At 56.0% G+C, this 23714-nt stretch overlaps 3 protein-coding genes across 7 annotated transcripts in view; 1 reads left to right on the forward strand and 2 right to left on the reverse strand.

The window, feature by feature from the left end:
- The window catches only part of LOC128336196 (unconventional myosin-XIX-like), a 29832-nt gene extending 27123 nt beyond the window's left edge, over positions 1–2709 (reverse strand). The window contains exons 1-2 of the mRNA XM_053275480.1: positions 2441–2709; positions 2037–2185 (exon numbers count right to left, since the gene is read on the reverse strand). The gene's annotated coding sequence lies outside the window, so the exon portion shown is untranslated. The remainder of the gene's footprint in view (positions 1–2036; positions 2186–2440) is intronic.
- Positions 2129–7393, forward strand: LOC128336194 (phosphatidylinositol-glycan biosynthesis class W protein-like). Of its 5 annotated transcripts, none has more exons than XM_053275473.1 (3): positions 2129–2523; positions 5330–5379; positions 5512–7393. In XM_053275473.1, exon 3 carries the CDS (start codon positions 5534–5536, stop codon positions 7049–7051), a length of 1518 nt encoding a protein of 505 aa, XP_053131448.1. In that variant the 5' UTR covers positions 2129–2523; positions 5330–5379; positions 5512–5533; the 3' UTR covers positions 7052–7393. The 5 variants fall into 5 exon arrangements, with proteins under 5 accessions (XP_053131448.1, XP_053131452.1, XP_053131449.1 ...); XM_053275477.1 differs by having other exon boundaries at positions 2129–2441; XM_053275474.1 differs by lacking the exon at positions 2129–2523 and adding an exon at positions 2983–3180.
- Positions 7394–11263: 3870 nt separating this feature from the next.
- DHRS11 (dehydrogenase/reductase 11) lies at positions 11264–23035 on the reverse strand. The gene is made up of 7 exons (XM_053275214.1): positions 22574–23035; positions 20085–20294; positions 16822–16916; positions 16124–16253; positions 13868–13960; positions 12975–13040; positions 11264–11709 (listed from the first exon to the last, which is right to left on the reverse strand). The coding sequence occupies exons 1-7, from the start codon at positions 22703–22705 to the stop codon at positions 11668–11670; spliced, it is 768 nt and encodes a 255-aa protein (XP_053131189.1). The 5' UTR covers positions 22706–23035; the 3' UTR covers positions 11264–11667.
- Positions 23036–23714: the final 679 nt, after the last annotated feature.

Raw genomic sequence — 23714 nt, forward strand, 5'->3', positions numbered from 1 at the left:
ACATGCGCACAGTCACACACAAACCAGAATTAAGGAAAAGGTTGCTTTGGGCTCCCCAAGGCTTCAGAGCAGCAGCAATCCTCATTTTCGCCCTCCAAAAAACCAAACCTTTCTTGCTGCTAAGGAAGGGGGAGGGCGGGGCAAATGACACAGAGCATTTCTGCATGGGGTGCGGTCTGTGGAAAGTTTCAAGCACCGGCCCCAAACAGACAGTTAATTGCCAGGCATGGTGTAGAGAAAGTGGATAGAGAGAAATGCTTCTCCCTCTCGCATAACACTAAAAACGGTTTTCAAAACCCATGAAACATTGCCAAGAAATTTAGGACTGACAAGGGGAAGTCCTTTTTTCACACAGCACACAGTGAGCCTCTGGAATTCTCTGCCAAGGATGTGGTGACAGCCAACAGCATGGATGGCTTTAAGTGGGGTCTAGACAAATTCATGGAGGGCAGGTCTATCCATGGCTGCTAGCTTCATCTCAATGCCAGTTGGAAGGGAGGAACAGCAAGAGAGAGGGGGCATGTCCTCAGCTCTGGCCTGTGGGCTTCCCGGAGGCATCTGGTGGGCCACTGTGGGGCAAGAGGGTGCTGGACTAGATGGGTCTTCTTGGGCCTGATCCAGCAGGGCTGCTCTGATATTCTTATCCCTGTGACAACAAACTCACAGCAAGGGGCAGCCAGACACTGAGATTGCAGGCAGGGCCCCCAAGTGCTTTTAATGCCCCCCCCCGCACCGCCGCCATCATCCTACTTATGGGGATTTGTTTACATCAGAGAATTAAAAGTAAAGTGTGCCATCGAGTCATTGTCAACTCCGGGTGCCCACAGAGCCCTGTGGTTGTCTTTGGTAGAATAGAGGAAGGGTTGACCATGGCCTCCTCCCGTGCAGTATGAGACTGATGCCTTTCAGCACCTTCCTAGATCGCTGCAGCCCGATAGAGGGAAACAGACCAGTGGGGATTCAAACCAGCAACCTCCGGCTTGCTAGCCAAGTCATTCCCCCGCTGCACCATTAAATGGCTCGTTCCTCTGCCCAAGAGGAGCCCGTTCCAGCCCCCTCTCGTTCAGCGGTTAAGTTACCCCAGAGCTTCTCCAATGGGGGTTCCCCAGATCTTGCTGGACTCCAGGGGACAAGGAGAGTTGGAGTCCGACAACATCTGGGACCCCCATTCGAGTAGGGAAAGTCTGTTGGGTCTCCCAAGGAGAAGGCGGAGGAGGAAGGCACCCTTCCTTCAGGCAGGCCCTAATCCAGATTGTATTAATTCCAGGGAGGGGGACTCGCAGTGGGGTGTGTGTGTGTGCACATACACCTAGAGAGCCAGCGTGGTATAGTGGTTAGAGTGCTGGACTAGGACCAGGGAGACCCGAGTTCAAATCCCCATTCAGCCATGAAACTAGCTGGGTGACTCTGGGCCAGTCACTTCTCTCTCAGCCTAACCTACTTCACAGGGTTGTTGGGAAAGAGAAACTCAAGTATGTAGGACACTGCTCTGGGCTCCTTGGAGGAAGAGCGGGATATAAATGTAATAATAATAATAATAATAATAATAATAATAGGAGCTGGTCTCCACAGCTACAGGGAGAGGGCAAGAGGGCACTGGAGCATGTACAGAGCGCCTTCACTTCAGGGCCACGACTTTGGACGAAGGAGACCTGGGAAAACGAATGGCAAGCAGCAAACTCCAGCCATCGGAGCTTAGAAACCCTGGGAGCCAGAGTGCCCACCCCGCCCCCTCCCCACTGCTCCAGACTCCGCCCATTCGGGGCCCTGCTGCTGCCCTGAAACTCTTTTATTTACAAAAACAAAACAATTATTTTGCCAGGAGCAGCTTCCGCAGCCGATACGGAGCAGGGCGCAGCTGCCTTGCGTTCATTTGCCACAATGCAGCAGAGAGCCCCAGACCTCTGCCGGGCCGGGAAGGCACTCTGCACGGCCGCAGGAGCGCTCTTCCCGCCTCGCCGGGGGCAAGCGGGGGGGTCGCCGGGGCTCAGCTCCGGAGAAAGAGAGAGGAGCGGGGGTCGCCTTGTTGGACTTACGCGCCCCATGAGGAGGAGGTGGTCGGAGAAGCGGCTGGAGCGGGCGGCGGAGGCAGGCAAGGGCGCAACCGCGTCCTGCGGAACAGCCGGCGAGGACGAGAGGGGAGGGCTGGGCGGAAGTGGCCCCCACCACGCTTGCCAAAGCCTCCCTGGAAGAAAGCCGGGATCAGAGCCCCGCCTGCTGCTGCTGCTTGCAAGCACGCCCTGCCCCTGCCCCGCCCGTCCACGTGCGTCCTCCTCCTCCTCGCCGGTGACCGGTCCGGGAAGCAGCAGCAGCAGCGTGCCTCCCTCCCTCGGCTCGGAGTCGCAGCCTGGCGGGGAGCCGGCTGCTGCCAAGTACCCGCCCAAGTCGCTGGGGCGGGCGGGCGGTCAGGACAGCACCATCATTTCGGAGCGAGACCCACCGTAAGGAGCAGCAGCAGCAGAGCGCCCTGCAACAAGACGGAGGGACCCCTTCCCCGGCCTACAGCTTCCAGCGTCCCCCGCAGTAAGGGCCTCTGGCTGGGGACTATGGGAGTTGTAGTGCCCAACCACTGGGGAGGACCCCCTCCCCCTTGCAGAAACCCCGCTGGGAAAGGAGGGCGGCGTCTCTCCCGCTCGCCCCCCGCTCGCCGCTTTCCTCCTCCTCGCAGGGTGGCTGGCCGGGCGCGTACACGTGCGTGCCGTCCGCGCCCGCCGCACACTCCTGGCTGTCTCTCCATAAAGCGCTCTGGCGGCAGCAAGCCAACTGGTCTGCGCAAAGCCAGGCAGGCGCCGCGTTAACGCCGCAGCAGAGCCCGCCCGGCACGAGTCGGAGGAGGAGGAGCCGGCGGGCGAGCGAGCCAGGGGAACGCCCCGCCCCAGTACCTTGCCGAGCGGCTCCTCCCCGCGAGGCTGCCGCCGGGAGTTGTAGTCCGGGCGGTAGCCGCGGCTGAGATAAAAGCGCGCGCGAGGTGCGCAGGGGAGGAGCTGCTGTCTCTCGGGCTAGGGACGCCCCCCCGAGCGCGCCTCCCACCTCTTCCTCGCTTTTACCGGCGCGGCTGAGCACCGCAAGCTGCTCCGCTGCCGCCCGAGGAAGGCAGGAGGCGGCAGGATCATCCCGCTGGCGGCGGCGGCGGGCACGAGCTGCTGCCGCTGTTCCGGCAGCTCCCTTTCCACGCAGACGGTGAGAGGCTTCGCTTCGCTTTCCCGGGCGGGCAGGCATCCCCTCCACGCGCGCCCGCATCCCGGGCCCCCGCAGAGGTCCGGGCTGCGTCGCTCGGGGCGGTAGCAGCAGCAGCAGAGGGTGCCAAACGTTCCCCCGCCCCCGTGGCTGGACTACAGTTCCCATCAGCCCCGGCCAAAATGGTCCGGGAGGGGGGCGATGCGGCTCGTAATTCTGCAGCAGCAGCAGCAGCAACACTGGGGCGGGGGGTGGGGCTTGTTGTCGGTGGACTGCAGGATCTGCTGCTGCAGACCTTGCCTGGGCGGACGCCTCCCCCCCCCCGGAGGAGGAGACGGCGGGTCTGTGCTGCCCCAAGGATCTCGCCGCCTTCGCCTGGACACTGGCTGGGGGAGGAAGAGCCCCGGCAAGGGGGGCCCCCAGGATCACTGGTCCACTTGAGCAATGACCAGCCTGGCCTCCCTTGAGGGTGCCCCCACCTGCCTGCAGCAGCCAGAGAGCCACCCCCAGCTGCACAACTGGAGGCGGAGGGTGTGAGCTGCCGTCCGTGGGCTGCCTCTCCTACTCCGAGCAAGCCTCCTAGCAGGCCGAAGCTTGCCCAGCCCGGGGTGTAGATGGCGGGCGGGCATGTGGCTTCCGGGGGGAGGGGGGATGAACCCCGCCCCCTCCTCCATCGCCGCCCCCTAGCCCTGCAAAGGACCATGGAGAGGAGGCTGCTTCTCCTCCTCTGCTGCTGCTGGCAATAAGATGGTAACCCCGCCCGCCCCTTCGGAGAGCTCCCCTTGCTGTCGGTGAAATGATAAGAAGTGGATTGACTGGGCTGCACTTCCGTCTTCCACGATATTGGGCCCCCCGCCCCATGGTCAATCCAAACGGAAAGGTGGGATACACTTTCCATCATCATAAAGAGGTGTCAGGAACTGCACAGCTGGGAAACAGCTTGCTGGTTCGAATCCCTGCTGGTGTGTGTTCCCCACCCTATGCTGTGAGGAGGGAACAAGCTCAGGGCTCTGTGGGTGCCAGGAGTCGACACCGACTGGGCGGCACACTTTCCCCTCTAGGCATGACTTGCGGAGTCGACATCTTCTCCTTGGACACCTGCCTCCGATGCCCAAATCAGACTGGCTATATGTCAAAGCCCTCCACTAAGATAAGATAAAACTTATCACTTAAGTTTTCCTCCTCTGCAGTGTTTTGCAGGGTTAGGTTTCGCCCCCTCTCCAGAGACCCACTCCTGTGTTCTGGCACCTCACCTCTGCCCGCGCTGGTGGTGTGACCCCGGGCTGGGCCAAGCGGCCTCAGCACCTTCAGCCCTCCTCAGGGTGATGGGGATGCTGTTCTGGCTTAGCACGCCTGCTCCTTCCAGGCCTCAGAACAAGCAGTCAGAAAAGTGGTCCTGTGTCCTGCAGGGCTGAGAATGGCTAAATCCACTCGGGGGGCCTGGTCCTTCCTTGCTCAAAATACATTGCAGGGGTAGGTGTGTGTGTGTACACACACACACACACACACATACCCACAGGAGAGGAGAGCTGGTCTTGTGGTTGCAAGCATGATTTGTCCCATTAGCTAAGCAGGGTCCACCCTGGTTGCATTTGAATGGGAGACCCCATGTGAGCACTGCTGCAAGGCATCCCCCTTGGGGGATAATGGGGCCGCTCTGGGAAGAGCACCTGCCTGCTTCCACGCAGAAGGTCCCCAGTTCCCTCCCTGGCTGCAGCATCTCCAACGAGATAGGGCTGAGAGAGAGATTCCTGCCTGCCACCTTGGAGAAGCCGCTGCCAGTCCAAGCTAGACAGACCAATGGTCTGACTCAGTAGATGGCAGCTTCCTATCTTCCTACACACACGCATACTAGTTAGTTAGTTAGTTATTCAATTTCTATACCGCCCTTCCAAAAATGGCTCAGGGCAGTTTACACAGAGAAATAATAAAAAATAAATTAAATTAAATTAAAAATTAAATAAATAAATAAATAATATATATATATATAATATATAAAAAAATTAAAAATAAATAAATAAAGTTTGCCATATCCTGGCTCTCCTAATCTGGGTGCCAAATTTGCATATTATGTAAATTGGCTTGAAAATAATTTTTGAGCAGAAGAGTGACAGCAACTTTAGCTCTGTAACTCCACTTCTTTTCATTAAAGAAATAAAAGCTGAAATCCGGGAGAATCGGGGTGAGCCGCTTAAAATCCAGGTGAGACCAGATATTCCGGGGTGTGTATGTGTGGCCGCTCTAAGCCATGCACCTTGGGTTCAGTTGCCCACTCCGCTCCGGTGACACTTGTTCCCCACTAGCCTGGCTTCCCCGCTCCCCTTTCTTTTCCAGGGAGCCCGGCCGAGGCAGAAGGATGTCCCAGAAGGGGGTCAAGGAAGCGTTTGTAGCCAACTTGAACGGCACGACCTTGCTGGAGATTTCCCTGGGCCTGCCCCTCGCCCCGTCATGCCTCCTGGCCAGGGGGCTGCTGCTGATCTTGTACTTCCTCCACCGGGGAGAGCCCCTGCGTTCGAGGAGCGGCCATTTCCTTCTGGACTTCGCGGTCCTCGTCGTGCCCCCCATCCTCTCCTGCACCATCCTGGCCCCCTTCCTCCCTCTGGTGATCCTCTCCCTGTGGGCCTTCTGTGCGGGACTGCTCTTGGCTGTCTACCGGAGGCGAGGAGGGGGCGTCCTCCGGGGACCGCTGAAGCACGCCCTCCGCCATTTCGGGGAGACCAGCTTGGCCCCCGAGTACATCCCCTCCATCACGGTCTTCCGTGTGTACGTCAACGTGCTGACCTCCATCGCCATCCTGGCGGTCGATTTCCCCCAGTACCCTCGGCGGTATGCCAAGACAGAAAGCTTTGGGACGGGAGTGATGGACTTTGGAGTGGGGTCCTTTGTTTTTGGGAATGCCGTCGTGTGTCCGGAAGTGCGGCAGAAACCCGGTGCCGTGCCGTGCACCTTTTACCTGGCCAAGCAGGTCTTGGCGGTCTGGCCGCTGCTGCTGCTCGGCTTGGGCCGCCTGATGAGCCTGAAGGTCGTGGGGTACCAGGAACACGTCTCCGAATACGGCCTGCACTGGAACTTCTTCTTCACTCTGGCGGCCGTGCGAATGGCCGCCTCGCTGCTTCTGGGCGTCTTTTCTGCACGCCGCGCCTGGATCGTTGCCATGGTGCTGGCTGTGGCTTATGAATGTCTTCTGGCTGTGACCCCTCTGAAGTCGTTTATCCTGTCGGGGAGCGACGGCCAGGGTTCGAGGGCCGGGTTCCTCAGTGCCAACCGGGAGGGCCTCTTCTCCGTCATTGGCTACCTCGCCATCTACATGGCCAGCGTGCAGGTGGGCCTCTATCTGCGGCAGAAGAGGACCACCGTGGGGGAGTGGATGGGGGTCGCGCGCACCTTCCTGCTGGCCGCCTTCCTTCTGCTGGCGGGTCTCCACGTCACCCAGACGCACGTGGAGAGGGTCTCCCGGCGGATGGCGAATCTGGCCTTCTGCCTCTGGGTTGAGGCTCACTGCCTCCTGCTCTTCAGCACTTTCCTGGCCGCGGATCTGGCCCTGGTCTTTGCAAAGCTGCTAGTGGAGGGCGCTCCGGTGCCTGGCAGCTGGGAGCTGGCGGAGCCCTCTGCAGCAACCCGCAAGAAGCGCGATGAGGAGCCCCAGGCCAGGAAGGCCGCGCCCCAGGGCGTGTGCGTGATCGGCGCCGTGAACAGGAACCAGCTGCTGTACTTCTTGCTGGCCAACGTCTTGACCGGCCTGGCGAATATGCTGGTGGACACTCTTCACAGCAGCACCCCTTCGGCCCTGCTGGTTCTGCATCTCTACATGTTCGCAAACTGCTTGGTGATGTATGTCTTGCAAGCCAAGAACATTGTCTTAAAGTGGTGGTAACTGACCAGTGGTCTGGTGGAGTTCTGGCGAGGAGGGATACCCAGCCACCCCCCTCCCCGAGGTCCTACGTGCCTGTCTGTGGGGCTGAGAGCTTCTGGAAGGAGGAAGGAAAACCCCTTTGGGCCTGAAACCCTGCAGGGCGGCTGCAGTCCGTGTAGACAACTGAAGCCTGAGTCGGAAGGCAGCTGCATATGCATCCTCACATAGAAGCAGGCAAAAAAAACCAAACCCTGGGATGCAGATTCTCTCCAAACATGATGGGCCCTCCCCCCACTCAGTTTACTAAATAAAGTAAAAGTAAAGTGTGCCGTCAAGTCGGTGTCGACTCCTGGCGCCCACAGAGGTCTGTGGTTTTCTTTTAGTAAAATACAGGAGGGGGTTGCCATGGCCTCCTCCCGTGCAGCGTGAGATGATGCCTTTCAGCATCTTCCTAGATCGCTGCTGCTGCTGCCCGATATTGGTGTTTCCCATAGTCTGGGGAACAGACCAGCAGAGATTCGAACCAGCAGCCTTCTGGTTTGTCAAACATTTCCCCGCTGCACCATTAGGTGGCTTCTAGTTTACTACTCCCCAAATACCTCCCCCCCCAACTGGCTTTCCAGTCCCTGCAAAAAGTGAGGAGTTGATCCTCGCCCCCACCCTGCTCTGGGTCACAGGAGGGGAGTTTCAAATTTCACCTTTCCCCACTGAGGTTCTAAAGTCAGCCACCTGTGGCCAGTTTCTGCTCCAAAAGGCCCCCTCCTGGCCACCTGTTCCAAGAAAGAGGCCACAGCAGAAGCAGTGCAAAGAAACTCTTCCTCGGGGCCCGGGAAGGAAAAGCCACCCCGACAGGCTGTGTTTGGAGTGAGGGGGCCCAGCTCAAGAATGCCTCCCGCATGCCCAGGGAAAGTGTGCTCTGAGCTGGTCTCATGGCCAGCAGGGAGAGGTTCTCGACTGAGGGCACCTCCAATACTAGCGGCTGCGTCGCCTAGACGAGGGTTCGCCCATCAGCTCTGCAGGTGCGCCAAGCAGTCCGGTGGGTGTTCTCAGCATGCCACTTGGTAAGGGAGTAAAGAGGAACCCCTTCTGCGCCCCCCACAATCTATCACTAGCTCCGATATTTGTATAAAGTGCCTACTGTCTGGCTCCTAAATCTTTGGGCTGTGGCCTACAACACTTGTCAAGGCCTGCTTCAAATATACATGGGGGGGCAGCAGGGGAGAGAATCATTGCAAAACATGGATTAATCTCCAACAAACAGATTAATCATCCAGTCGAAGGTTCGCACCTCTGTTCCAGCCCCACCCCACCATTAGCCTTTGGCTCCTCATAAGCATAATCTGGCCCTGCTCACAAAAATATAAATTGGCACTCTGGACATGCACTGTAGCTATGGAAAAATAGGTGGCACCCCACCCACCTTTCTGGGAGAAATCAACTGCTCGGAGGTGGACTCTTCGCAGGGCAACCTTGCTATGAAGGGACAGGCCTTTTGGTGAACAGATTGTCAGCAGGTGTAGGGATATAGGAACTTCTACGGAGTCAAGACCCTTGGTCCATCTGGCTCAGTACTGTCTGCAGAGACTGGCAGCGGCTTCTCCAAGGTGGCAGGCAGGAATCTCTCTCAGCCATATCTTGGAGATGCTGCCAGGGAGGGAACTGGGAACCTTCAGCTCTTCCCAGAGTGGCCCCATTATCCCCTAAGGGGAAGATCTCCCAGTGCTCACACATGTAGTCTCCCATTCAAATGCAAACCAGGGCAGACCCTGCTTAGCAAAGGGGACAACTCATGCTTGCTATCACAAGACCAGCTCATAGCTCTGGGTGTTTCTAAAGCCCTGTGTGTTTCTAAAGACATGTTTTCCCTTCCAAGCTTACCCTTATTTCCTGGGAGGCAGTTTGGGGATGAGCTCACACTTGCTGGGTCAAGTGAGTCTGGAGCCAGGAGAGGGTGTCTCCGGAGGGCCTTTCGCAGAGTGGCGGCGCCATCAGCAGCACCAGCAGACGCATTCCAGGAGCCAACGTGCCTTCAAAGTTCTGTGAAAATCTGGAGTTTGTCTTGAAAATCACCCAAGGAAACTGCCCGAGTTTGTCAGGAAGTTTCATTCCTCACGCATTTCCAATGGGTGAGTTTTAACTGCAATTTCTGGCAAATTAATTAATCCCTCCCCCTCCCCGAGGATGTTCCATTTTCCTGGTCAGCTGAGCGAGGTCTGGAACCCCCTGTGAAAATGGCAGGTTTCTCTCTTTCGTGCCAGTCAGTGAGTAAGTGAGGTCCAGACAAATTCCTATAGCCAGATATCTGGATCTCAGTCAGTCCCGCTGTTAACAGCTTGGTGCATGCATGCATCACACACACACACATACACACTCTTTCTTGCCTTTTCTAAGGGAACATAGGAAGCTGCCATATACTGAGTCAGACCCTTGGTCCACCTAGCTCAGTATTGTCTACACAGACTGGCAGCGGCTTCTCCAAAGTTGCAGGCAGGAATCTCTCTCCCAGCCCTGTCTTGGAGACGCTGCCAGGGAGGGAACAGGGAGCCTTCAGCTCTTCCCAAAGTGGCCCCATTATCCCTGAGGGGAAGATCTTGGAGTGCCCACACATGTAGTCTCCCATTCAAATGCAATCCAGGGCAAAGCCTGCTTAGCAAAGGGTCACGCTTTAACAAGTCATGCTTGTTACCACAAGACCAGCTCTCCAGCTCCGTGCAGCTTCAGAGCTGATATTAAGTGGGGGGACTGGGAGATTGGGTTTTAAGCGTTGATTTTGTATTCCGATGGTGCCCTTGCACAGAATTCAGGGTGTCGTAGTAGATGGTCACCTGCCCTGCCCTTTTCCCCTCACGCCAGCCTTGCGAGGTGGGCATGGCTGCGAGTGAGCAAGCAAGCATGATTAGCTCCAGGTCACGCAGTGAGCATCTTTGCTGTGTGGGATTTGGACCTGGGTCACCCCCTCTCTCCTCTCTCCTGCACTGTGACCACAGTCCACAGACCCTTCATGGCTACTTGCTGGAAAACACCAGACACATCGCGGTTTGCCTCCAGCTGGATGGTGCTGGAGTCGCTTTTGAGGTCGGGACCTGCATGCAAAATCTGCACACTTTCGGCCTTAAAAAAAAAGAAAGAGCCAGTGTTGCAGCAAGAAGGCCGTGCTGCAGAACATGCAAGGCAAGCATGATTCTCCGATCTGCAGCCCTTCCCAGCTGCAAGAGGAGGAAATCCTCCTGGCCTACTGTGCAGGGCTGTTGTAAGAGCTAGTGGGGCTGCCAGGTACTCTCAGCACTCTAAGCCCTACAGAAAGCATTATGGACTCTGTGCTCCTGTTTGGCATGCAGTAACCCAGAGCCTATATGCCAGTGTGCACACATTTAAGTGTAAGAACGGGAGGGCAGAAGGGCGGCTCCCCACCCCACACTTTTCTCAAGTTGACAAATCAGATAAGCCCACAGAGTAATTCTACCTCTCCACCCCATGCCCACTGCTGGAGAGATTTTCGTGGCCGGACACAGAGACGCACAGAAACCAACGCCGGCTGTATTGGAAATTCCTGTTGGCTGGAGCCACCAAAAGCAACAGGGAAGGAAGGAAGGAAGCAAAGGGGCCCCCGCGGCATTCCGCTTGGGGAAAGGCACAGCCCCAAGGAAGCCCTCTCACAGAGTTGCCAAGTGGGTCCTCACGGGGCAGCCTTGGCTGGGCTCATCTCGGTGGCCTCCGCTTCCCCGCCTCGGCCCTGCGAAAGGAGGCCAGTCCACATGGAGTCCCAGATAAGGTCTCAGGGCTGCGGCTTCTGCCTCTTCCAAAGTTAACTCTGGACAGTGTAAGGAGAGAGGTCCAGACCTTAACAAATGTTGGAAATGTGGACACTCTAAAGGAACTTTTTTCCATATGTGGTGGACATGTAGGAAGGCAAAGGCCTTTTGGGACATGATATATAATGAGTTAAAGAAAATTTTTAAAATGACATTTCCTAAGAGACCAGAATCCTTCCTGCTGGGAATAACGCAAGGAGAGTTTTCCACAAGCAATTTAACACTCTTCATGTATGCAACCACGGCGGCCAGAATAGTATATGCACAGAAATGGAAGGATAATGAATTGCCCTCAAAAGAAGATTGGCTGATAAAAATTTTGGAATATGCGGAGATGGCAAAACTTACAGTATTGATAGGAGACCAAAATTTGGAATGTTTTAAAGAAGATTGGAAACCATTCTTATTATATCTAAAGAACTATTTTCCTAATATTTATTTTTCAACAGGGTTTGAAATTTAGTAATATTAGCAGGTTGAGTAGAGTAAAATCGAGTTTGTAAGGTATAGGATATATGTTTTGAATTACTATAGCAATGGTTGAATTGTATAGTTAGTGATTCGCGCGGATTGGTGAGCTGGAAGTCAGCACTTGTTTAGTTGGATGTAACGAGATTGTTGAGATGTTGTGGAAATCAATAAAAAATTTAAAAGCAAAAAAGGAGAGAGGTCCAGACCAAGCATGGCCCTCTGCTTTGACCTCCACTCAGGAGAGAGCGAGGAAGAAAAGCCGGGGGGGAGGGGTCGGAGTGGTCCAGGGCTGGCCGGAGAACAGCGGAAGGGACGTCCGTGCAGGAGATCAGCACCACACCTCCTCCTCGAGAGCTATGATGCCTGCTCCGTGGGCCTCATCTGAATATCTCCAATCTGGAAGAAAGCAGGGCCGGGGGGTGGGGGCGGCATTTATTTTATTTTATTTTTATTTGACATATTTTTATACCACCCAAAACTCATGTCTCCGGGCGGTTGACAACAAGCAAACCAACCAACAGAGAAAGTTTAAACCATTAGTTAAAATAAAATGACAACAGGAAACTTAAAACATTAGTTTAAAACAAAACAAACGATACAGTAAAAGTTAAAACATCACAACCCTTTAAATTTTAAAACCACATCAAAACTGTTAAAACAGTATTTAATGAAAAGCCTGGGCGAATAGATGCATCTTTAAAGAATTTTTAAAAGTTGCCAGAGAAGTCATTTGAAGCAATGAGCTGCGGAACAGCGGGAAACTGGGGTCTCATCTCTCCGGGCACGTCCCATGGGGGTTATGGGACATACGGATACGACCCATATTTAGAGACCACTTCTCAACAGAAATTCCCAAAGCGGTTTGCATAGATAGAAATAAATAAAATAGCTGCCTGTCCCCAAAGGGCTTGCCAGCTAAAAAAGAAACATCAGAGAGACCCCAGCAGCAGCCACCAGAGGGATGTTTTGCTGGGGACGGAGAGGGCCAGTTGCTCCCCTCCTGCTCAGTAAAGAGAACCACCACCCCCTTGAAAAGGTGCCTCTTTGCTCAGCTGGCAGGGGCATCGCTCCCAGATGCCTCTGCAGCCGGAAACTCCCTCCCAGGACAGCTGAGCAGCATCATGCCTCTTTCTAAGTAGGCGCCTAGCAGCTCCAGAAGGCGCATCCAGAGGGGAGAACTTTCCTCCGTGCTTGGCACTGAATCAGGCCAGAAGCTTCTATCTGCCCTCTCAGCCCCAAGAAGGTGCTCAGCCCGGGGGCTGCACTCTGCCAGGCGCAGGGCTGATGGGGAGGCTCAGAGGCACTGAGGCAGAGGGAAAGCAAACCTTCTCCTTTCTCCATAGGAAGCTGCCATATACCGAGTCAGACCCTTGGTTCATCTGGCTCAGTGTCGTCAACCCAGACTGGCAGCAGCTCCTCCAAGGTTGCAGGCAGGGGTCTCTTCTCAGGCCCTATCTTGGAGATGATGCTGCCAGGGAGAGAAGCTTCTGCACACAAAGTGCAGCCCTACCCGCTCTTACAGAGCCCACACGTAGTCTCCCATCCAAATGCAAACCAGGGCAGGTCCTGCTTAGCAAAGGGGAGGATGCACGCTTGCGGCCACCAGACCCGCTCTCCGCCCCCTTCCAACGACCGATGCAAGAGACGCCGTTTCAACCCACCTGCACGTGAGGAGGAGCGCTGAGGACATAGATCACAGCGTTGGCCACGTCTTCGGCTTTCAGGCACTGGAAGGAGAGACAGAAGCCAAGGAATTTGTCTGGCCCTTCCCGCCACCCTCTGGCCCCCCGTCTGCCTGCACATGCCGTCCAGTCGGCCAAACTGGCGGCCTGGACTCTGGACTGGACCCACGAGTGGTGTGCGGATCTAGGAGGGGCAGGGCTGACCACCACCTCCTCTGAGCTTTGGGAGGCCTTCTGGGGAAACCCAGCTCTCACCCCGCTGCAAACAGAGTGTTCTAGAAGCGCCACATCTCCCCTCTCCCATAGGCAAGGTGTTGCAGACCACGCGTGGCAAATGCATTTTAAATGGAAAAATAAATTGTAATGCTTCAAACTTTTTGTTTTTTGCTTCAACTAATGTTTTACTTCCTGTTTTTATTTGGTTGTAAACCGCCCAGAGATGTAAGTTTGCGGCAGCACAAAAATATGTTAAATAAAGAAATTAAATAATAAATAATAAGTAAAGGGTAAACTTTTCCATTGACTCCTGGCACCCACAGAGAGCCTGGTGGTTGTCTTGGGTAGAACACAGGAGGAGTTGACCATTGCCTCCTCCCACACAGTATGAAATTATGCCTTCTTTCAGCCTCTTCCTAGATCGCTGCTGCCCGATAGAGGCATTTCCCAGAGTCTGGGGAACAGACCAGCGGGGATTCGAACCGGCAACCTCTGGCTTGCTTGTCAAGCCATTTCCCTGCTGTGCCATTAGCCCCTCTCAAATGGAACGCGCGTGCACCAGTGCTGCTGCCCCAGTTCACAGGCAAGCACACGAGCCTCAGCGGGACCATGGTGGCACCCTCCCATCCCAACTGTGTTGGTTTTGTGCCGACTACCTCGATGCTCTTGTACGTTGTTGCGGCTCTCTCTGGATCATTCTCGTGAAGCCTGAAAGCAAATCCAGTTTCCACCAGTCCTGGAGAGATGCACTAAGGAAAGATAAAGGGTGCCGGGGCCAAAAACTCAAGCACCCAACGAGGATTTGCAACTCTGCCCCCCCCACCCCTTGAGCAGAAGGTCTCAAGTCCCCTCCCTGGCAGCATCTCCAACGAGATAGGGCTGGGAGAGACTCCTGCCTGCAACCTGGGAGAAGCCGCTGCCAGTCTGTGAAGACAATCCTGAGCTAGGTGGACCAAGGGTCTGACTCAGCATATGGCAGCTTCCTATATTCCCTAAGATCTTTCCTGGCTCTGTACTTGAGATCTTTTTAGGAGAGGAAAGCTGGACTTGTGGTCGCAAGCATGACTTGTCCCCTTAGCTAAGCAGGGTCCACCCTGGTTGCATAGGAAAGGGAGACTAGAAGTGTGAGCAGTCCTGGAAGAGATTCCCCTCAGCAGGGGATGGAGCCACCGCTCTGGGAAAAGCATCTAGGTTCCAAGTCCCCTCCCTGGCAGCATCTCCAAGTCAGGGCTGAGAGAGACTCCTGCCTGCAACCTGGGAGAAGCTGCTGCCAGTCTGGGTTGACAATCCTGGGCTAGGTGGACCAACAGTCTGACTCAGTATATGGCAGCTTCCTAGGTTCCCTTAGAAAAAGCAAGAAAGAGCCTCTATTTCTAGCATGTGAGCAGTGGGGGGGGGAGCTCCCAACCATGACGAACTGTCTGCTTATAAGATGCGGAGGCATCATGGTCCCCGTGGGGCCTGGGCTATTCCCATGGAGATGGTGAATGGGGTCAGCCTCTCCACACACCATCCCAAGGAAGTGAGCAGGAGACGGAGGGGGCAAGGCATGCAGCCCAGGATGGGTAGCACACACCGGGGGGGGGGGCTGATCCAGAAGGGTCCTGAGCCTACGGGCAAGCATCCAGCCCAGCCATGCCCATCTCTGACGTGCCCATCAGCACATCAACTTCCTCAGAGGGACAGACACACCTGCAAACAGAGCTGCCTCCCGTGGAGTCGGACCCTTCGTCCAACTAGCCTTGCAATGGTCTGCTCTAGTGAGCAGCAGTTCTCCAAGGTCTCAGGGTTTCCAGCTTTAACCCGTGTGTGTCTACACATATGTATGAACATAAGAACAGCCCTGCTGGATCAGGCCCAAGGCCTAGCTAGTCCAGCATTCTAGATCACACAGTGGCCCACCAGATGCCTCTGGGGGCCCCACAGGCAAGAGGCGAGGGCAGGCCCCCTCTCCTCTGCTTCTGTGGCTCCCCTGCAACTGGGATTCGGTGGCATCCTGCCTCTGAGGCTGGAGGTGGCCCACAGCCACCAGACTAGTAGCTGTTGACAGACCTGACCTCCATTAATTTATCTAAGCCCTTCTTAAAGCCATCCAGACGGGTGGCCGTCACCACATCTTGTGGCAGAGAATTCCATAGGTTAATTATGCATTGTGTGAAAAAGTACTTCCCCTTGTCGGTCCTAAATTTCCTGGCAATCAATTTCATGCGATGACCCCCCCTTTCCAGTGTTAGGAGAGAGGAAGAAGAAATCTCTCTCTCTCTCCACACCATGAATACTTTTATAGACCTCTATCCTGTCTCCCCGCAGTCATCTTTTCCCTAAACTAAAAACCCCCAGGTGTTCTAGTCTTGCCTCATCAGGAAGGTGCTCTAGGCCCCTGATAATCTTGGTTGCCCTCTTCTGCACCTTTTCCAGTTCTACAATGTCCTTTTTGAGATGTGGTGACCAGAATTGTACACAGTACTCCAAATGTGGCCGTACACCATAGATTTGTATAAGGGCATTGTAATACTAGCATTCTTGTTTCCAGTCCCCTTCCTCATGATTCCTAGCATGGAAATGGCCTTTTTCACAGCTGCCACGCACTGAGTCGACACTTTCAACGAGCTGCCCACCACGACCCCAAGATTCCTCTCCTGGCCAGTCACCGACAGCTCAGATCCCATCAACGTATACGTGGTTGGGTTTTTTTGCCCCAACATGCACTACTCTTGCTTACACTGCACCGCATGGGCTGTTGGGTCACCCCTTCTCCCAGTTTGGAGAGATCCTGCTGCAGTTCCTGGCCGTCTGCTTTCCCTCTCTTGAGGCAGAAAACTTGCTGCGTCTCGTGCAAAAGCCAACCAGCCCAGACCGATTCCCCCCCACACACACACACAAGTGTCCCAAGGAAGCCCAGCTGCACTTACGGTGGCTCGGATGTGGGTCTTGGCTTCTCGGAGTTCTTGCCGGAGTCCTTCAGTCAGCGCCGTGACGGTGAATTTCGTGGCACTGTAGAAGTGAACCGCGGACTGTGGGACCACACGGTGGCCACTCATACTGGGAAGAAGCCGAGGGAGAGAGGGTCAGACGGCAGGGAAACCCTCCCACTCCTCGCTCGCAGTCCTGCTGGGGGCCACAGACACCTCAGCTAAAGGCAGTTTCCCCACACACACCGGGTCACATTTAAATACCGTTCTTGCACACACACTCTGACCCACGAGCAAGCTCACCTGGGCCACCGAGGGCCAACACAGGCGGTACGTGCATGACCGGGGGTGCCCAGAGGGGCTTCTTTGTGCCCTGGAGGCTGCAGTGCATTTACAAAGGGTGGAGGCAGGTCCTGCTGCAGCAGCCTGCTTTGGTGTGTTTGCTCCTTCCTCACACAGAGCGGGACGCTTGCCAGCAGGGAGAGGTAGAGTGCTGGTGCCAGGCGGCAGGGACCCATTTGGACCCCCCCCCTCAGCACAGCCCCCGCCCACAAGAGCTCTAGAGGACGCCTCAATCATCCCGGACAACCGTTCTCCATGCACCATGGCTGGATTACTGCAATGCACTCTACGTGGGGCTGCCCTTGAAGACTGTTCGGCAACTCTCACTGGCCCAGCAGGCGGCTGTTCTCTCTCACCTGTTAATGTTAATGATGTGGCCATCGTCGACGCTGCGCTCCTTCATGGACTGATAGGCTTTGCGGGTGCAGATACTCAGAGCCATCACGTTGACCTGGGAAGGCAGGCAGGAAGAGGAAGCCAGGTTACCCAAGACCCAGTGCTGGAGAGGTGCAGAGCGCTCAGCTCCAGCCCAGTAATGACCCTCACTTTTCGGCAGGGGGTGCATCCGGCACGTAGTGGGAGACGGAAGAGGAGGTCGTGGGGGCAGGCTCTCCGGGAGCCTTATACAAAACGAGGGTGAGGCCACACCTCGAGGGCTGGATACAGTTCTGGCCACCGTATCTTAAGAAGGACCTTGTGGAACTGGGAAAGGTGCAGAAGAGGGCAACCCAGATGGTCAGGGGCCTGGAGCACCTCCCTGATGAGGCTAGGCTGCAGCATCTGGGGCTCTTTACTTTGGAAAAGAAGTGGCTAAGGGGAGACCTGATGGAGGTGGATAAAATCATGCATGGAGCGGACAGAGAGGAATTCGCACTAGAACCAGGGGGTCACCCCATGAAACTGAAGGTTGGGAAATTTAAGACTGATAAGAGGAAGGACTTTTCCACACAGCACATAATTAATCTATGGAATCCTTTGCCCGGGGATGTGGTGATGGCCACCAGCTCGGATGGCTTTTAAAAAGGGGCTTAGACCAGGTCATGGAGCACAGGCCTATCAGGGGCTGTTAGGGATACAGGCCACCTCCAGCCTCAGAGGCAAGATGCTGCTAAATACCAGTTTCAGGGGAGCAACAGCAGCAGAAGATGAGAGGGCCTCCCCTCCCCTTTTGCTTGTGGGCTCCCCAGAGGCATCTGGTGGGCCTCTGTGGGAAAACAGGATGCTGGACTGGCTGGGCTTCCTTAGGCCTGATCCAGCAGGGCTCTTCTTACGTTCTTGGCCCTGCCTTGGACTTCCCAACCTTCAGCTGACATCTTCTGTGTGCATTGCTGGGTGGGGGGGAAGCACACCCAGGTGCCTTTCTGAGCTGTGCTCTCAGCTGTGCACACATGGGCGCATGTCACATCATTAAACCACAGCTCCAAAAGGTTCTGGCTTGTTGTGTGTGGGCAGCCTGGCACCTGGAAAAGGCACACCTGTTCTGCACGTTCTGCATGCACAAGGACGAGGGGGAAGCCAGAAAAATCACGGCAGCTGCATCACCCCTCGTCGGTTTCTGTGTCAGGCCAACAAGGCCTCTGCCACTCACTTCTGCACCAGCGGAAGTTTCCCCAGACAGCCTCACAGGCAATGCATGACAGTCGTCCACACAGGATTTCACCAGACCCCTGGAGAAGAGCGGCCAAGCGGTCTCAGACATTGCCGGGGCATTAAATCTATAGTGATGCGTCCCAGACGTCTGGCAGAGAGACAAAGTCACTGTATCCCGGGGAGAGGCTCCACCGGCACCAACGAGCGCGGAGACTGACGTGGGCCTCGATGTGCCAAGGGTGGAGAATCTCTGGCCTTTTCGCTCTCACTTGTGGAGCTAATTCCAGGAACAGGCATTGCAGGCAGCGGGCAAGACCCTTTCTACAAAACTCCGTTTAGAACCGGGCTGCAAAGTGTTTGCAAAACTTGATCTGGCCAGCTTGGAAAGTGAGGAAAACAGAGAGCAGGAAGAGCTGAAACCCTCTTCCGGCCTGAATGTTCTGGGCAGGGATGTCTCCAGAATTCCCGCCCTTTGGATCTCGGCCCAAACGAACTGCCTGCTCTCACTGGCAAAGCAGCTGCCATGATTTTTCTGGCCTACCCCCCATCCTTGTGCATGCAGAACATGCAGACCAGGAGGGCCTTTCCCAGGTGCCAGGTTGCCAACACACAAAAAGCCAGAACCTTTTGGAGCTGCGGTTTAATGGCATGCCATGTACACGTGTCTGCACAGCTAAGAGCACAGCTCAGAAAGGGTGTGCTTCCCCACCAATGATGCACACGTGTGCTTGTGCGCATGGGCAGCCTGCGAGAAGGAGATGCTGGCTGAAGGTTGCAGCCAGTGGCACAGGTGCCAATTCCAAGATCAACTGGACTTAATCTTGGGATGGTGGGGGCCCTGTTCACCACATATTCAGGCCTATTCCTCCCCAGGGCCCTGCTTTCTTGCAGGCAGCGAACAACAGAGAACCGCCAAGGCTGAAATCTACCTGGGAATCCTAGTCTCTGAGTCGGGAGCGCGTCCTCTGTGGAACAGCTCCTGGCTGCAAGCAGGGATGACGGAAGGGGCAGGCTGCCAGATTCTACCCACATCCAGTAGGAGAAGACATCTATCAAGTTTTGTACCCCACCCCAAACTTCCATCTCTGGGCGGCTCAAACAACATAAGAAGTTAACACACACACACACACAAAAAAAAACCCTTACAACAGCTGAAAACCACAGTTAGGTTAAAAAGCTTGGGTGAAAAACGATATGCAACCTCCATGCTGAGAGGTCGTCTACCCTGAAAGACTGGCGAAGCTGCAGCAGAGGGAGCTGGCTGGCCCCATTGGGGAATGGGATGCTGGACTAGAGAGACCCACTCAGGGCCAGTCACCAGTTGCACTCTGGGCCACCTTTCTAGGCGCGAAGGGAGCAGCTGGATTTGTGCACTGGTACGCACCTGCGTGCATGCATGCACCCCATTCAGACCAGCTCAAGTCAACATTGCTGCAGAGCCTAGACTCTGCTGTGCTGCCCAGGGAAGGCTCCCAAAGAAAGGAAACAGTTTGCCATGGGGTGGGGGGGTGGGAACACCAGCGTGTCTTCCTGCCTGCACAAAGGGCCATAGGTGAAGACGCCGAGAAGCCGTTCAAAGGGCAAACGTACCGAAGCAACCCCACCCAGAATGTGGGAGGCCCGAGGGACTTTGCCCTGGACCGGTTTGGGCCACAATACCAGAAACACATGGGGGTGGGTGGGAATAACCCCACATATCGCTCGGCCAAGGGCAGAGGCAGCAGCAAAACGCTCCTTAACAGAGGCTGTGTTTTGGACTGAGCCCAGGCAGCAGAGAAGACTAGCATGTCAGGGAGAAGGAAGGGAAAAGGGCTCTCACCGCCCCAGCAGGACGCAAATCTTCTGCACGCACTCCAAGCGTCTATTTCTATGGAGAAGGGGGGGATGAGTTCCAGCCAGCACTCTACCCCGCTGCCATCTCCGAAGCCCAGAAATAGGCCAAGCCCTCCTCCCATCTCAGCCAGCTGCCCCCCATCTGGAAGGCCCCCTCAATTCCACCCCATGCCAGACCTCCACCTCTCCAACTCACGTCGATCATGGTCCTCCAACCGTCCGTCTTCCCGGACAGCAAGGGCTCCGGCTGGGCCAAGCCAGCGTTGTTGATGCAGATGTCGACCCCCTGGTGGAGGGTCTTGATGGCAGAGAACATGGAGAGGATCTCTTCTTCCGTGGAAAGGTCGCACTTGTAGGGCAGGAGCGTGCCCGGGTAGCCGGCACTCTGGCATTCCGCCGCCAGTTTCTGGAAGGGGGAAAGTGGGGAGGAACGAAAGAGCAGGGCCCGGAATGAACTGGGGGGCCACTGGGCAGGAGCTGCCAAGTTTGGGGAGAATCTCAGCATGCCAGCAAGCAGAGACCCAAATAGAGAGGTCTCCGTCTATCAACCAGCCACAAAAATCTTAGGGCCGAACATGACATCATCTGCCCCCCACATCAACAAACAACTTTTCCCATTGAATGCGAAGGTTGGCAAGTGTAAAGTGATGCACATTGGGACGAAAAACCCCAACTTCAAGTATATGCTGATGGGATCCGAGCTGTCAGAGACGGACCAGGAGAGGGATCTTGGGTTTGTGGTGGACAGCTTGTTGAAAGTGTCGACTCAACGTGCGGCAGCTGTGAAAAAGGCCAATTCAATGCTAGGGATCATTAGGAAGGGAATTGAAAATAAAACGGCTAACATTATAATGCCCTTATACAAAACTATGGTGCGACCACACTTGGAGTACTGCGTACAATTCTGGTCACCACATCTAAAAAAGGAGATTGTTGACTGGAGAAGGTACAGAAAAGGGCAACCAAGATGATCAGGGGCCTAGAGCACCTTTCCTATGAGGCAAGACTACAACACCTGGGGCTCTTTAGTTTAGAAAAAAGACGACTGTGGGGAGACATGATAGAGGTCTATAAAATCATGCACGGTGTGGAGAAAGTGGAGAGAGAGAGATTCTTCTCCCTCTCATATAACACTAGACCAGGGGTCATCCCATGAAATTGATTGCTGGGAAATGGAAGTATTTTTTCACACTACGCATAGTCAACTTGTGGAATTCTCTGCCACAAGATATGGTGACAGCCAACAACCTGGATGGCTTTAAGAGGGGTTTGGATGACTTCATGGAGAAGAGGTCTATCATTGGCTACTAGTCGGAGGGCTACAGACCACCTCCACCCTCAAAGGCAGGATGCCTCTGAGTATCAGTTGCAGGGGAGTAACAGCAGGAGAGAGGGCATGCCCTCAACTCCTGCCTGTGGCTTCCAGCGGCATCTGGTGGGCCAGTGTGCGAAACAGGATGCTGGACTAGATGGGCCTTAGGTCTGATCCAGCAGGGCTGTTCTTATGTTTTTAGGCAGACAGGACACCACCAAAATATATTAAGTTATATTCAGTAGCAATGCAGCAGCAGCACTGGAGATACAATTCTGTCCAGATCATAGGAATGTAGGAAGCTGCCATATACTGAGTCAGACCCTTGGTCCACCTAGCTGAGTATTGTCTTCACAGACTGGCAGCGGCTTCTCCGAGGTTGCAGGCAGGAATCTCTCTCAGCCCTATCTTGGAGATGCTGCCAGGGAGGGAATTTGGGACCTTCTGCTCTTCCCAGAGCGGCCCCATCATCCCCTAAGAGGGGAATCTCTTCCAGTGCTCACACAACAAGTCTCCCTTTCATATGCAACCAGGGCGGACCCTGCTTAGCTAAGGGGACATGTCATGCTTGCTCTCACAAGACTCTCCCTACACCATTGCTCATTTTCCTAGAGCTGTTAGAGCCCACTTATTTCAAGGCTGAGGATGGTAGCGCACATATCCAGCATGCAGACTGCACATGTCCAGCCCTGCTTGCATATCAATAGGAGACTAGAAGTGTGAGCCCTGGAAGAGGTTTCCCCTCAGCGAATAATGCGGGGGGCTGCTCTGGGAAGAGCAGAAGGTCCCAAGTTCCCTGTTCCCTCCCTGGCAGCCTCTCCAAGATTGGGCTGAGAGAGAGACTCCTGCCTGCAGCCTGGGAGAAGCCGCTGCCAGTCTGTGTGGGCAGTCCTGAGCTAGAGAGACCAAGGGTCTGACTCGGTATATGGCAGCGACCTATATCCCTACGGGAGACAGAATATAAGCACACACTTCTCCTGGATCTCGCTGGCCCTTCACGTGAACTTCCCTTCCCGCCAAGGCCGTCTCTCCCCCAGCCATTCCGCCCCCCCCGCCCCCACCCAGAGAGGGCTGTAGTGCTTCCCAGCAGCCTGTCCAGCCACGGGGCGCTCGCGAGTCGCCAGCCCGGGGGAGACACGGTCCCGGACAGGCCGCCTCAGCACTGCCTGCGAGAGGCAAGACGGCGCGTCCGGAGAGAAAGAGGGGCGGGCGGGCGAGTTCTGCCCAGCCGAGCAAGAGCAGCAGCTACAGCCGCCGCCGCCCCGGGTGAGGAGGAAAAGGGTCCCCGCCTGCCTGCCTGCCGCGCGCCCCGGCCTGGCCAGAAACTGAGAAGCAGCAGCCACAGCCACCTGGCCCGCCGCGCGCGCGCCTACCTCGACCCTGTCGACGCTGCGGGCGCAGCCCACCACCTGCAGGCCGTGCTGGACCAGGGCGCGCGCCACCGCCGCCCCGATGCCCCCCGAGGCGCCCGTAACCAGCGCCACCCGCGTACGCCACCGCTCCATGGGCCAGCCGCAGGTCCAGAGAAGGACGACCAGGACGAGGAGGAGGAGGAGAGCCGGCGCGCGCGCTGCGCTCCTCCCCGACTCCGACTGAGGCGCAATTCGCAAAGAGGCTGGCCAGACAGCTGGAGCTGGAGCGGGAGGAGGAGCCGCCAGCCGCGCCCCCTCAGCGGGAGGAGGAGAGCCGGGGGCGCCCGCCGCCGCCGCTGCTGCCTCCCTGGCCAGCTATGGGGGCGCCGCGGACAGCCGTGGGGGGCGTGCGCGTCTCCAAACTGGCGGCCCCCCAGCGAGCCACCGGCTTCCTCAGAGAGCGGAGCCCGCCGCCGAGCTTCCGCCGGAGGATTACCGGGCGGGCGGAATTCACTCCCCCTCCCCGGGTGGGGGGGACGTCGTCCTGGCAACTGGGCCGGGCCAGGGGTGGAGCCAGGGCTGCTGCGTAGAGCCTCCGCGTGCCGAAGAAGTCTACCTGAGGCAGCCTGGATTTCCTAGTGCTCCTGCAGGGCAGGGGGAGCTCACCTGCTCTGCATTTGGAGAGAGCTGGTGGACCAACCTGTTTCCTGCAAGCAGGATACTCTAGGGCCAAGGCCCCCAACTCCACTTTCTCCCAAGCCCATGGCTGGGATCACATGGCTGTTTAACGTGAGGTGTGGGTTCCCTGGGGGCCGCTTGTCCTGTGCTGCTCCCTCGGTGTTCAGTCTGCACAGTCACTAGATGAGCAGAACAATCGCCCTGTGAATTCACCAGGATTGTTCTGTTACCGCCCAACTCCTCTCCTCCCACAGCCAGACACTCCTCTGACACTGAATTCCAAGTCCTGGAAGTGGCTTGGGAGAGGTTTCCCGGCCAGCCAGGTCAGGATTGACTGGCCCATCCCTGGGCGAGCTGCAAAGATCTGTGACACCCAGCAGCAATGAAAAGTAACATTGCAATTAAAAACAAATCTCTGCCGTGACTGGCCTTGTGCTAATTGCCCCTTTCTCGGCCTGTGTTCCTCACCTCTAAATTAGAGGTG

The sequence above is a fragment of the Hemicordylus capensis genome, chromosome 12, assembly GCF_027244095.1.
Source record: "Hemicordylus capensis ecotype Gifberg chromosome 12, rHemCap1.1.pri, whole genome shotgun sequence".
Lineage (NCBI taxonomy): Eukaryota > Metazoa > Chordata > Lepidosauria > Squamata > Cordylidae > Hemicordylus > Hemicordylus capensis.

Coding starts and splice junctions, on each gene's coding strand:
- DHRS11 (XM_053275214.1), bottom strand. CDS start 22,705: ATGGAGCGGTGGCGTACGCGGGTGGCGCTGGTTACGGGCGCCTCGGGG. Junction 16,917..20,084: donor GTTGGAGGACCATGATCGAC/GTGAGTTGGAGA, acceptor CTGCCTTCCCAG/GTCAACGTGATGGCTCTGAG. Junction 13,041..13,867: donor CAACGTACAAGAGCATCGAG/GTAGTCGGCACA, acceptor CTCTCCTTCCAG/TGCCTGAAAGCCGAAGACGT.
- LOC128336194 (XM_053275473.1), top strand. CDS start 5,534: ATGTCCCAGAAGGGGGTCAAGGAAGCGTTTGTAGCCAACTTGAACGGC.